Below are 14,017 nucleotides of genomic sequence, written 5' to 3'. Positions count from 1 at the left end.
ATTCAAAGACACTTACTCCTTGGAAGGAAAGTTATGACCATCCTAGACAGCATATTAAAAAGTAGAGACATTACATTGCCAACAAAGGTCTGTCTAGTCAAGGCCATGGTTTTTCCAGTGGTCTTGTATGGATGTGAGAGTTGGACTGTGGAGAAAACTGAGTGCTGAAGAATTGATGCTTTTGAACTGTGGTATTGGAGAAGACACTTGAGAGTCCCTTGCACTGCAAGGAGATCCAACCAGTCCATCCTAAAGGAGGTCAGTCCTGGGTGTTCATTGGAAGGACTGATGCTGAAGCTGAAACTCCAGTATTTTGGCCACCTCATGCGAAGAGTTGACTCATTGGAAAAGACCCTGATGCTGGGAGGGATTGGGGGCAGGAGGAGAAGGGGATGACGGAGGATGAGATGGCTGGATGGCATCACCGATTCGAAGAACGTGAGTTTGAGTAACTCCGGGATTTGGTGATGGACAGGGAGGCCTGGCGTGCTGTGATTCATGGGGTCGCAAAGAGTCAGACATGACTGAGTGACTGAACTGAACTGAACTGAAGCACTACTAGAACCATTTTACTGAAAAAAAAAAAAAACAAAACACTTTTTTTTTCTCATCCTGTTATAGCCACACTTTCCGGGAAACAGACTCACTCAGAAGGACAATGCAGAAAGTGGAGTGCAGTTTATTACACTGGCGAGCCCAAGGCAGAGTCTCCTCTTAGTCAAGGACTGCGTCCAGCATTTGTGAAAATTTTTTTTACCCCATGTGTATGTGTCCAAACCCACCACCTACTCCATGTGTACGTGTCCAAACCCACCACCTCAATTCCCTTGAGACTTACATAAACAAAGGTAGGGTAAATACAACTACAATAACCCCATCATTCACGTGTTATGTGTTCAAACAGTCAGTAATCAATAAGCCCTCAGTTACATTCCAACCAGTTAATAATCGATAATCTGTGATTACATCCTGATAGATACGGAAAAATTTTATGACCTGTCTGGAGACAGGGGTGATTGCGGTATGCTTCCTCTTAGGCAATGAGTAACCAGGATGTGATCTTCAAGATTCCCCTGTCTGGAGGGGGTCTTATCCTTCCATTGTCATTCCCACAGGCACTAAGCAGAGAGTTCCGAGTCCACTGGAGAGGCAGCCGAGCACGATCAGCATGGACAGGCCTGAGATGGAGTCCTGGCCCTATGAATTCCTTCTTCAATCCCAATAAACATATATTTATTTTTTGCTCATCCCAATAAATATATATTCATCCTCCATCTTTTCATGGGCACTGTTTAATCATCTTATCTTCTCTTAGACATATTCATATCCTTAATGAATACAGGGATATAGCATTATATATGCATTCCTTTCAAGATACTCCATAAATGTATTAGTTCCATAAAGGTACTAAAGGACTTCATTGGAGAAAAATACAATAGGAGCTATGTTTAGAAGAATTACAAATGCAGCCATCTCCAGGATGCATGCAGATCATAAATGAAGTAGGCTTGTAGCAATCCGTCTTCATGTTAAGCACAGAAATAAAAACTTCAAACAAGATAATATGCTCTCAACCAATTCCCTTGAAACCTAAAAGTTTACATTTTGTTTTCCTTACTTTATACAGATATTTTCCTACTCTAAGAATAGTAAAAAATAAAAATGACAAATTCAACTTATATTGGAAGTTAATGCTGAGGAATATTGAAATAAAGTAGCATTGGACAGCATTTTGAACAGGAATTCACAGGTCATTTTCCTACATGGCAGATTTCCTCTTATCTAACATCTCTTTGTCATGTAAAAATATAGGTCTAATTTTCCTAGAGAGTCTGGAGAAGCCAACAATATTGGTTTTCAAATGGAAAACCTTGTCTTTAATTATTTTAAATTCCATTTTTAAAGCCCACTGTTACAGGGGAGAGCAAATAATGGCTCTATGTTGGATATGTTTCTTTAACATTTGCTTCCCACTGCTTTTATTCAGTAAAAAGACACTGTTTATACAAAAAAGCCTGCCTCAGGGATCTCTGCCCCCCTGTCTGAATATTAAACCAAAGTGCCTTTGTTCAGGACCTGGTCCATTTGTGGATGGCAGGAAGGAAAGAATTAACACATACCTTCCTCCAAGGCTTGTCATTCTAGGAAATATTTGCAAGATTAATGGCCTTTTTACTTTACTTCCTCACCTCCCCTGCCCCACACTTTTCTATAAAAGAACCTGGCATCCAGACCCCAATAAAATGGTTATTTTGAGACATTAGTTTGCCATCTTCTTGGTCAGCAAGTTCTCCAAATAAACTCAAATGCCTTGCCTCAACACCTCTTCTCTGGGTTAATTGGTCTTTCATGAAGCAATCAGGGCAAGTTTGAACAGGTAACGTTATCTTTGTGTGTGTGTGTGTGTGTGTTGTCAGCTACAAATTGGCACTTGCCAAGAGCATTTTCCAGCGACTGAACAACAATAACAAGAGCATTTACCATCTGCCTCTGTGGAGACTGAGCCATATGCTGCTGCAGCTGTTGATCTTCAATACCCCCAAGGGAATTCAGGGTGGAGTGAGGCACTCTGTGTTGCTGAGAATTTGGTGGAACAGGTCTTTGCCTGTGTTAGTCATTCAATCTTGTACAACTCTTTTTGAGTCCATGGAATGTAGTCTGTCATGGAATTCTCCAGGCAAGAATACTGAAGTCGGTTGCCATTTTCTACTCCAGGGCATCTTTCCAAACCAGGGATTGAACCAAGGACTCCTGCATTGCGAGCAGATTCTTTACCTTCTGAACCACCAGAGTGTGAGGCTGCCAGGGTTAATTCCATGACAGGCAGCCTGGACCTAAGTTTTAGCTTTCCCCGAAATGGTAAGATTCCCCACCCCCATCAGGTAACCTGAAGCCAGCCAATCAATATGCGCCCAGTAAGAGACAAAGGGGAAAGCTGAAAAGCCCGCGAAAGCCCAGGTTTGAGAAAGCCCGCGAAAGCCCAGGTTTGAAAAAGCCCGCGAAAGTCTGTACCAATAGAATTGCTTTGTAAACATGTAACCAATCCGCTTAAGGCAGCTACTAATTGATTATGCATGTCTTATAAATTTCTGTAACAGCTTGGGCTCGGGGCTTTTCTGACCCTGCACCACTGTGATGGCGGAGGCAGAAGGCCCTGGCTCGAGTCAGTAATAAACTTCCCTTTTTTTGCGAGTTGCATTGCCTTGGAAGCCTTCTCTCTTCCCGCTCGGGGATTCGGACATCGGGCATAACATTTGGGGGCTCGTCCGGGATCCCTTGACCGGGAGAAGAGAACGCTTCCAGGACAAAGGGGGAAGGATAAATAATAACACCGGTGCTCAGGAAAGACCACAGTAAATTCAGGGCCCTGTTGGGGAGCAGGAGGGTGCGTATCTGGCACAGAAGGAAGGCTTTCTGTAAAGGGGGACTAGCCGGCGTAAGGCCAAGGCCAGCGGACGCGCTGGGAGGCAGCCGACTCTGCAGGGAAGGCTTTCTAGAAAGGGGGGGGACCAGCCGGCGTAAGGCCAAGGCCAGCGGACGCGCTGGGAGGCAGCCGACTCCGCGCGGAAGAAAGTTCCTCTCCCGACCCCGAGTCTGGTGAACAGCGGACGCCATTCGGTAAGGTAAAATTCAGGGGGCCCGAAAATCCAGCGCTGTGTCGTCGGCCGACGTTTGTTTGTCCGTGTGTTTGTCTTCGGCTCTCAGTGTTTTTGTGTGTGCCGGCATTGTCTCTATTCTCGTTCTCTTCTGGGGCATCGTTCTTTTCTCTTCTGACTTATTCTCCTTCTCTTCGTCTCCGATCTCCCCTCCACTCCTTTTCTTTTCGGGAGTTTCAGTGAACAGGCGAACGGTTGTGGGGCAATTGATGAATCCTGGCCAGGGCTACACTCTGGCGGACTCTGAAGGCCCTACAATAAGTGAGCCTCAGTAACTAGAGCCCGACCGGGTGAAACTCTCCTTTAACATCCCTAACTGAGGACGTGGCCTAAAATTCTTCTTGTGGGCACGGGTCAGGCACTTAAAGGCCATTAGGGCGCCTGCCACTTGAAGACTCCCGTGAGAGGATAAGGGGGTCACGGAACGGGCTAGAAACCCCTAGGGTGCCCGCCCCCAGCAAGAAAACTTCCGTGCAACGATGTAGGCACATAAACAGTTCCAAAAGCATACCATAAGCCCAACCTCTTGGCCGCCACCACTCCCGGTAGGATTTTTGGTGGTCGTTCTCAGTAACTTTCTCTCTCTTTCTTCCTTACCATTTATTTTAACCATGGGTCAGAGAGAATCTACCCCACTTTCTCTCATGACTGACCATTTTTCGGATGTCAGGGCCAGGGCCCATAACTTGTCTTTGCTAGTCAAGAAAAGTAAATTAATAACTTTTTGTTCTGCAGAGTGGCCCGCCTTTCGGGTAGGATGGCCTCCGGAAGGCACCTTTCAACCGTCCATCATACAGGCTGTGAAGGAGAAGATTATGGCTCCTGATCCCTGGGGCCATCCGAATCAGGTCCCCTATGTCATGGTCTGGCAGGATTTAGTGGAAAATCCACCTAAATGGTTAAAACCTTTTGTTTATACACTTCCTAGTTCCTCCAATTCACAGGTCCTGGTGATGGAGATCCCCCCGGAGGAAACCAAAAAGAAAGAAGACCCAAAACCAGTCCTTCAGGAATCATCTTATCCAAACCTGATAGATCTAGAAACGGAGATAAGGCCTCCGCCATATGTGCCCTCCTCGCAACCCCCTCCGAGGAGAGAAGCTCCCACGGGTGAACCGAGAGGTTTAAAAGGGCCAACGGGAACTGACCATGAGGGGGGACCGGCACTGGGGACCCGGGGGAGAACTAGGGGAGATAGAGGTGGGCAAGACCCTGGGGACCCAGAGTTACCTTCATCCACTGTTCAGGCGCTCCCCGTCCGAGTGGGACCAGCTAACCCGGACGGAGAGCGAACCTATCAGTACTGGCCCTTTTCCACGAGTGACCTGTACAATTGGAGAACCCAGAACCCTCCTTTCTCAGAGAAACCCCAAGGCCTCATTGACCTCTTAGATTCCATTTTGTTCACTCATAACCCCACCTGGGACGATTGTCAACAGCTGTTGCAGGTGCTCTTCACCACGGAAGAACGGGAGCGAATCCTGGCAGAGGCACGGAAACGGGTCCCGGGGGCCGACGGGAGACCAACCGCCCAGCCTCATCTCGTGGACGAGGGGTTTCCTCTGTTGCGGCCTAACTGGGATTTTGAGCGGGTGGAGGGTAGGGAGCATCTCCGAGTGTACCGCCAGACTCTAATGGCTGGCCTGCGGGCTGCAGCAAGAAAGCCGACGAATCTGGCAAAGGTAAATCTAGTAAGGCAAGAGCCCACTGAGAGCCCAGCAGCCTTCCTAGAGAGGCTGATGGAAGCTTTCAGGCAATATACACCTATGGACCCCCAGGCTGAGGAGTCACGCGCTGCAGTTCTGTTAGCGTTTGTAAATCAGGCAGCCCCAGATATTAGGAAGAAATTACAAAAGGTAGAGGGATTGGGAGAACAGACAATACAGGATTTACTGAAAGTAGCTGAAAAGGTATTTAATAATAGGGAGACCCCAGAAGAAAGGGAAGAACGAATTCGACGGGAGGAAAGGGAATTAGCTGAGAAGATCAGGAAAGAAGATAGGGAACATAGGGCGAGGGAAAACCGGAAGAACCAGAGGGAGCTAGCCCAGATCCTTTTTGCTGGGATAAAGGCCGGAACAGAATTGAGGGAACCTCGAGACCCCCGGATGGGAGAAAAAGAAAAACCAAAAAGGCAGGCCCTAAAGAAGGATCAGTGCGCCTACTGCAAAGAACAGGGGCACTGGAAAAACGAGTGCCCTAAAAGGGACTCAAAGAGAGGAATGACCCAGAGAGAGAAAATTTCCCCTGGAACTCGAGTTCTATATGCGGGGGAAGACAGTGACTAGGGGAGTCAAGACTCGGTGCCCCTCCCCGAGTCCTGGGTAACCATACATGTGGAGGGGAAACCCGTTGGCTTCATGGTAGATACTGGTGCCCAACACTCTGTTTTAAATAAAAAACTGGGACCAATGTCTAAAAAAACCAGCTTAGTGCAAGGAGCCACGGGGACAAAAAGATATTGTTGGACCACAGAACGGAAAGTAAATCTGGGGACCCACCAGGTGTCCCATTCGTTTTTGGTGATACCAGAATGCCCAGCCCCTCTACTTGGACGGGACTTGTTGACTAAAGTTAATGCTCAGATCCATTTTGACCCTGGGGGAATGTCAGTCACGGATGGACTTGGACAACCGATACATGTCTTGTCCCTAGCCTTAAGAGATGAATACAGACTTTTTGTGCCTAAGCCCTCAGAGACCATAGCACTAGATGTACAACCGTGGGTCCATAAATACCCATTGGCCTGGGCAGAAACGGCAGGGATGGGACTAGCCAAACAGAGACATCCGGTCGTCATCGAGCTAAAGGCAGAGGCAGTTCCTGTGAGGGTGAAACAGTACCCCATGAGCCAGGAAGCTCGGCGGGGGATCACTCCCCACATTCGACGTCTCATGGATGCCGGAATTCTCAGGCGATGCCAATCCCCTTGGAACACCCCCTTACTGCCGGTGAAGAAGCCAGGGGGGACAGATTACAGACCGGTCCAAGACCTGCGAGAAGTCAACAAGCGGGTGAGTGACATACACCCCACTGTCCCTAACCCATATACCCTCCTGAGCAGTTTACTGCCTGAGTACACTTGGTATACTGTGTTGGACTTGAAGGATGCCTTTTTCAGCCTACCCCTGGCGGCCCAGAGCCAGGAGATATTTGCCTTTGAGTGGACTGAGGGGGAGGGCCAACCGGTAGTACAATTAACTTGGACCCGTCTCCCACAGGGGTTCAAGAACTCCCCTACCTTGTTTAATGAGGCTCTGAGTGAGGACCTCTGCGAATATCGGGCTTGCCACCCAGAGGTCATTCTGCTACAATATGTAGATGACCTCATGTTGGCTGGAACCACAGAGGAGGCATGCAGCCGTGCCACCGGGGACCTCTTACAGACCCTAGGCATCTTGGGGTATCGTGCTAGCGCAAAGAAGGCACAAATAGCCCGGCAAGAGGTCACCTATTTGGGGTATAAGATCCGGCAGGGACAAAGGTGGCTAACTCAGGCCATGAAAGAAACAATATTGCAGATACCAGAGCCCAAAACCCCCCGCCAGGTGAGAGAGTTTCTGGGGACTGTTGGATATTGCAGACTGTGGATTATGGGGTTTACTGAGAAGGCCCGGCCCTTGTATGAGGGAAGTAAAGAGACCCCAAACTGGACTTGGACTGAGCCAATGAAAAAGGCTTTCCAGACGCTTAGACAGGCCCTACTAGAAGCCCCAGCCCTTGCCCTGCCTAACCCAAATAAGCCATTCCAGCTGTTTGTAGATGAGAAGCAAGGAATAGGAAAGGGGGTCTTGACGCAACGATGGGGACCATGGAAGCGGCCAGTAGCATACCTTTCGAAGCGATTAGACCCGGTGGCCGCTGGGTGGCCCCCTTGCCTTCGCATCATTGCAGCTACAGCCCTCCTCGTCCGCGACGCTGACAAGTTGACGTATGGACAGCAACTCTCGGTGTACACCCCCCACGCCATCGAAGGGGTTTTAAAGCAGCCGCCGGGTAAGTGGATCTCCAATGCCCGCTTGACACACTACCAGGCCTTGCTGCTCGATGCCCCACGGGTGCGTTTTCAGACCCCTTGCTTCCTAAATCCGGCCACGCTCCTACCTAACCCAGAGAAGGACCGCCCTCTCCATGACTGCAATGAGATACTGGCTGAGGCCCTGGCGGCACGAAAAGACTTAACTGATGTTCCCTTAAGCAACAGTGAGCTAGTATGGTTCACCGATGGGAGCAGCTATGTAAAAGATGGGCAAAGGAAGGCGGGAGCCGCCATAGTTGATGATTCAGGGCAGACGATATGGGCTGAGACACTTCCCCCAAACACTTCTGCGCAAAAAGCAGAATTGATTGCCCTAATACAGGCTCTAGAGCAAGCCAAAGGGAAGAGAGTCACCATTTATACTGACAGCCGATATGCTTTCAGCACTGCCCATATTCAAGGTCCCATATACCAAGAAAGGGGATTTCGGACAGCTGAGGGAAAAGAGGTCAAAAATCTGCCCGAGATCCGCAGGCTCCTGGAGGCTGTCCAACTGCCCCGGGCAGTAGCAATAGTACATGTCCCCGGTCACCAGAAAGGAGAAGACCTTAAGGCGCGGGGCAATCGTGCCGCTGATGCGGCCGCTCGAGAAGCGGCTAGCCGGGACTACGCCGCCCCCATATTAGCTGTGGGACTTCCACCTCCTGGTATGGGGACTCTGCCGCCAGTCCCCGACTATTCCCTCCCTGATCTCGCTTGGATCAACAAGGATGCCACCTTCCAGAAGGATGACCAAGATGGATGGTACCGGGACCAAAACAACAACCTGATATTGCCTGCCACCCTGGGTCGTCACCTGTGTGAACACCTGCACACAACTACCCACTTGGGAGAAAAAAAGACCCTAACACTTCTCCAGACGGCCTGCCTGAGGTTCCCTCGACAAAATGCAGCTGTACGAGAGATAATTCAAGCCTGCGAAGCGTGCCAGCTGATGAGGGCAGAGAAGAAGCAGCACTCGGGAATGAGGTACCGGGGGGAGGAGCCAGGGCAACACTGGGAGATATATTTCACTGAGGTAAGGCCAGGCAAGTACGGGTATCGCTATCTGTTGGTTCTGGTAGATACCTTCTCGGGGTGGGTAGAAGCTTTCCCCACTAAGGGAGAGACAGCAATAGTGGTTGCTAAGAAGATCTTAGAGGAGATAGTGCCTAGGTATGGGCTGCCGGTGACTATGGGCTCTGATAACGGACCTGCCTTTGTGAGCCAGATTGTACAAGGGCTGGCCCAAGCTCTGGGGATGAAATGGAAGTTACATTGCGAATATAATCCCCAGAGCTCAGGACAGGTTGAGAGAATGAATCGGACCCTAAAAGAAACTTTGACAAAGTTGGCAATAGAGACTGGCGGGGACTGGGTGACCCTCCTTCCCTTTGCACTCTTTCGGGCGCGTAACACCCCTTATAAGCTGAATCTTACTCCTTTTGAGATTTTATATGGGAGACCCCCTCCTGTGTATCCTATTTTCGAAGGAAAATGCCTGCCACCCCCTACTTTGGGACAATTCCAGCAAACTCTGATGGCATTAAGTAAGGTGCATAACCATGTTTGGAAATTGATTCGAGAGATACACGAGGGCCAAAACAGGAGGGCTCTTCCCTCACATAATATTGGCCCAGGTGATTGGGTTTGGGTAAAACGACACCAATCTAGAGTATTAGAACCTAGATGGAAAGGCCCTTATGTTGTTCTCCTTACCACTCCTACTGCTGTCAAGGTCGACGGAATTGGACCCTGGGTTCACTGCAATCACGTGCGGCAAGCCACGCCGGAAGAACAGGAAAAAGCACGAGCAGAATGGAAGGCGAGTCCTCACCCGTCAAATCCTTTGAAACTGAAACTCGCCCGCCGGGAGGCCTCCTAATTCTCCTGCTGATGGCAGCTCTCATCGACCCAGGAGCGACCAGTCATAACCCCCATCAACCTGCTAAGATCACCTGGAAACTCAACGACGGGCAAACTCATGAGCTGCTCAATGAGACATCAGGAATCCACCCTCCGAACACCTGGTGGCCGGACCTGAACTTCGACCTCTCAAGCCTCTTCACAAAGCAGGACGGTCTCTATGATAAGTATTATAGGGATGGGATAAAAAACCATAGGTTGGGGTTCTGGGCTTGCCCGGGCTATGTAAGAAATAACTGGAAAACCTGTGGTGGCATAGAAAGCTATTATTGCAGGAGCTGGAGTTGTGTGACCTCTTGTGATGGACCCCAGAGGTGGGATGTCGGAAACAGAGATCTAGTTAGCTTCACCTTCAAGGACCGTAGACACCATGGCCCTCAGGTACGAGTACAATTTAACCAGGAACGGGCGAAAAAAGAAAACCGCTGGACCTCAGGACTGACTTGGGGTTTTCAGCTTCATGTAAATTGGCCCGGCCCCTACCCAGGCGAGCTTTTGATCATTAAACAGGTTATTGAGCCAGTGCAGGTACATAGTTTAGGTCCCAATCTGATCAAAACGTTACAGGGGCACAAGGCGACCCCCAAGCCAACTACCTTCAGACCAAGCTCGCCGGGAACATTTAACATCTCCTCTACTCCGAGCCTTAGAGGCAAATTGACAGAGACCCCTGGCCCTCTGGCTGTTACCATTAGCTCAGCAATTCAGGACCCCCTATGGGCCTTAGTGAATGCAGCCTTTACGGTCTTAAACCATACCAACCCTAACGCGACCCAGTCCTGTTGGCTTTGTTATAATCTTCACCCACCCTTTTATGAGGCTATAGGCCTCAATGTCTCTTACCACTTGTCTTCAGGCCAGAACCCGCCCCAATGCCGATGGGAAGAACGCAAGGTTGGCCTCACAATGAATGAAGTTTGGGGACAGGGACTCTGTTTGGGCACAGTGCCACGTGATAAAACTCCCCTCTGTGCCCGGACTATCAGTAACCTACGCTTACATGGCAAAAATTGGATTGTGCCAGAGGCTGGGGGTTGGTGGATTTGTTCACATACTGGGCTAACCCCATGTTTAAATGTGAAGGTTTTTAACCAGAATCAAGAATTCTGTGTCCTGGTTGCTGTAATGCCAAAAATCTTATACCACTCTGAAGAGGTTATGTACTCACATTGGGACCGGGAATTGCTAAGACAAAAGAGAGAGCCAATCAGTGCGATTACCATGGCAGCCTTGTTCAGTCTTGGGCTGGCAGGAGCAGGGACAGGAATAGCTTCACTGTCTCTGCAAGGCCAAGGGTTTTCCTCCCTACGAGCCGCCATAGATGAAGATATAGCTCGCATAGAAAAATCAATCAGCCACTTAGAGAAGTCTCTGACTTCATTGTCTGAAGTGGTCTTGCAGAATAGGAGAGGATTAGACTTAATTTTTCTCCAACAGGGTGGGGTCTGCGCGGCTCTGGGAGAAGAATGTTGTTTCTATGCAGACCATACAGGAGTGGTAAGAGAATCTATGGCAAAAGTGAGAGAAGGGCTGGCGCAACGTAAGAGGGAACGAGAGGCCCAACAGGGATGGTTTGAGTCTTGGTTTCAACGCTCCCCCTGGCTGACCACCTTAGTTTCCACCCTCCTGGGGCCACTTATAGTGCTATTATTAACACTTACATTTGGCCCTTGTATTTTAAACCGGCTAATGTCATTTATTAAAGAACGTCTCAATACAATTCAGATTATGGTATTAAGGCAGCAATATCAGATGGTAGCCCAGGATGAAGAGAAAGATTCCTCTATAGGAACAAGAAGACAGGGGGGAATGTGAGGCTGCCAGGGTTAATTCCATGACAGGCAGCCTGGACCTAAGTTTTAGCTTTCCCCGAAATGGTAAGATTCCCCACCCCCATCAGGTAACCTGAAGCCAGCCAATCAATATGCGCCCAGTAAGAGACAAAGGGGAAAGCTGAAAAGCCCGCGAAAGCCCAGGTTTGAGAAAGCCCGCGAAAGCCCAGGTTTGAAAAAGCCCGCGAAAGTCTGTACCAATAGAATTGCTTTGTAAACATGTAACCAATCCGCTTAAGGCAGCTACTAATTGATTATGCATGTCTTATAAATTTCTGTAACAGCTTGGGCTCGGGGCTTTTCTGACCCTGCACCACTGTGATGGCGGAGGCAGAAGGCCCTGGCTCGAGTCAGTAATAAACTTCCCTTTTTTTGCGAGTTGCATTGCCTTGGAAGCCTTCTCTCTTCCCGCTCGGGGATTCGGACATCGGGCATAACACAGAGAAGCCCTGGAATGGGTCTTTAGGTAGTTAAATATTTTCAAGAACTGATTTCATGGTCCAAATCTTCATTGTCCAGTCACTCATTCATGTCCAAATCTTTGCGACTCCATGGATCGCAGCATGCTAGGCTTCCAGTCTTTCACAATTCACAAAATGGAGTTTACACAAACTCACAGCCATTGAATTGGTGATGCCATCCAACCATCTCATCCTATGTCATTCTCTTCTTCATCTGCCTTCAATCTTTCCCAGTATCAGGGTCTTTTGTAATCAGTAGGCTCTTTGCATCAAGTGGTCAAAATATTGGTACTTCAGCTTCAGCATTAATCCTTCCAGTAAATATTCAGTGTTGATTTCCTTTAGGATTGAGTGGTTTGATCTCCTTGTTGTTCAAGGGACTCTGAAGAGTCTTCTCCAGCACCACAGTTCAAAAGTATCAACACAACCTACTTTATGGTACAAATCTCACATCCATATGTGACTCCTGGGAAAAAAAACATAGATTTGACTCTATGGATCTTTGTTGACAAAGTGATATCTCTGCTTTACAATATGCTATCCAGGTTTGTCATAGCATTCCTTCCAAGAAGTCAATGTCTTTTAATTTCATGGCTACAGTCACTGTCTGCAGTGATTTTGGAGCCCAAGAAATAAAGTCCATGAGTGTTTCCATTTTTCCCCACCTATTCTCCCCAGTGGCTCAGATAGTAAAGAATCTGCTTGCAATGCAGGAGTCCTGGGTTCGATCCATAGGTTGGGAAGATGCCCTGGAGAAGGGAATGGCAACCCACTCCAGTATTTTTGCTTGGAGAATCCCATAGACAAAGGAGTCTGACAGGCTACGGTCTATGGGGTTGCAAAAAGTCAGACATGACTGAGAGACTAAGCACACACATTTGCCACAAAGTGATTGAACAAGATGGCATGATCTTAGTGTTTTCAATGTTGAGTTTTAAGCCAGCTTTTTCACTCTCCTCTTTCACCTTCATCAAGAGGCTCTTTAGTTTCTCTTCACTTTCTGTATAAGGGTGGTGTCATCCAGCTTCATCCAACCTGGCATTTCATAAGATATACCCTTCATATAGGTTAAATAAGCAGGGTGACAATATATAGTCTTGACATACTCCTTTCCCAATTCTGAACCAGTCTGTTGTTTCATGCCTGGTTCTAACTGTTGTTTGTTGATCTGCATATAGGTTTCTCTGGAGGCAGGTAAGGTGATCTGGTGTTCCCATCTCTTTCAGAATTTTCCACAGTATTTTGTGATCCACACAATCAAAGGCTTTAGCATAGTCAATGAAGCAGAAGTAGATTTTTTTTTCCTGGAATTCCTTTGCTTTTTTCTATTATCCAAAGGATATTAGCAATTTGATCTCTTGTTTCTCTGCCTTTTATAAATCCAGCTTGTACATCTGGAAGTTCTTAGTTTGTGTACTGTTGAAGTCTAGCTTGAAAAACTTTTGATCATTATCTTGCTAGCATGTGAAATGGGTACAATTGTGCAGTTGTATGAACATTCTTTGGCATTTCTGTTCTTTGGGATTGGAATGGAAACTGACCTTTTCCAGTCCCATGGCCACTGTTGAGTTTTCCAAGTTTGCTGGTGAAGGAGTCTTTTGGGCCTAGAAAAGAGAACTACAGTCTCAAAGGCCTCTTGCTGAATCATCTAACTTCGGAGAAAACAAAGCATAACTTTAGTTCCATCCTGATGCTCCAGGCGGGTTGCATCTATCTGGGACTTATCACCCCCTATCCAGAAACCTTCCACCCCCTACACCCGCTCAGAAGACTTATCACCCCCTGCCCAACTACAAGTGTCATCTCAACAAAAGAATACTCAAAATATCCCACTTGATTGACGCTTCCCTTATCGCTTCCACAAACCTCCCCATAAGTATGAACTTCCCTGATCCCTTTCGGCGCTCAGCCTGGTCATTAGGCCGACTGTCGCCCCTCCTTGCCTGAATAAAGGTAACCTACTTCTGTTGAGGTCGTCTTTCCTTTTCTGCCTCGCCGGAACTATGCCTTACAGCTGGCCTACTGAGTGCAGCACTTTAACAGTATCATTTTTCAGCATTTTAAATAGCTCAGCTGGAGTTCCATAGCCTCCACCAACTTTGTTAGTAGTAATGCTTCCTAAGG

General features: G+C 48.1%; 1 protein-coding gene across 1 annotated transcript; it reads left to right on the top strand.

Moving 5' to 3' along the window:
- Window positions 1–4,266: 4,266 nt before the first annotated feature.
- Window positions 4,267–9,733, top strand: LOC136159945 (uncharacterized). Its single transcript, XM_065922833.1, is given in 2 exon segments — window positions 4,267–8,664; window positions 9,413–9,733. Coding segments are annotated over 2 exon segments (4,512 nt in total). The 5' UTR covers window position 4,267; the 3' UTR covers window positions 9,528–9,733.
- Window positions 9,734–14,017: the final 4,284 nt, after the last annotated feature.

Source organism: Muntiacus reevesi, chromosome 2, assembly GCF_963930625.1.
Source record: "Muntiacus reevesi chromosome 2, mMunRee1.1, whole genome shotgun sequence".
Classification (NCBI taxonomy): domain Eukaryota; kingdom Metazoa; phylum Chordata; class Mammalia; order Artiodactyla; family Cervidae; genus Muntiacus; species Muntiacus reevesi.
Note: the sequence above shows the minus strand (reverse complement) of the source record. Positions and strands in the feature narration are given on the sequence as shown.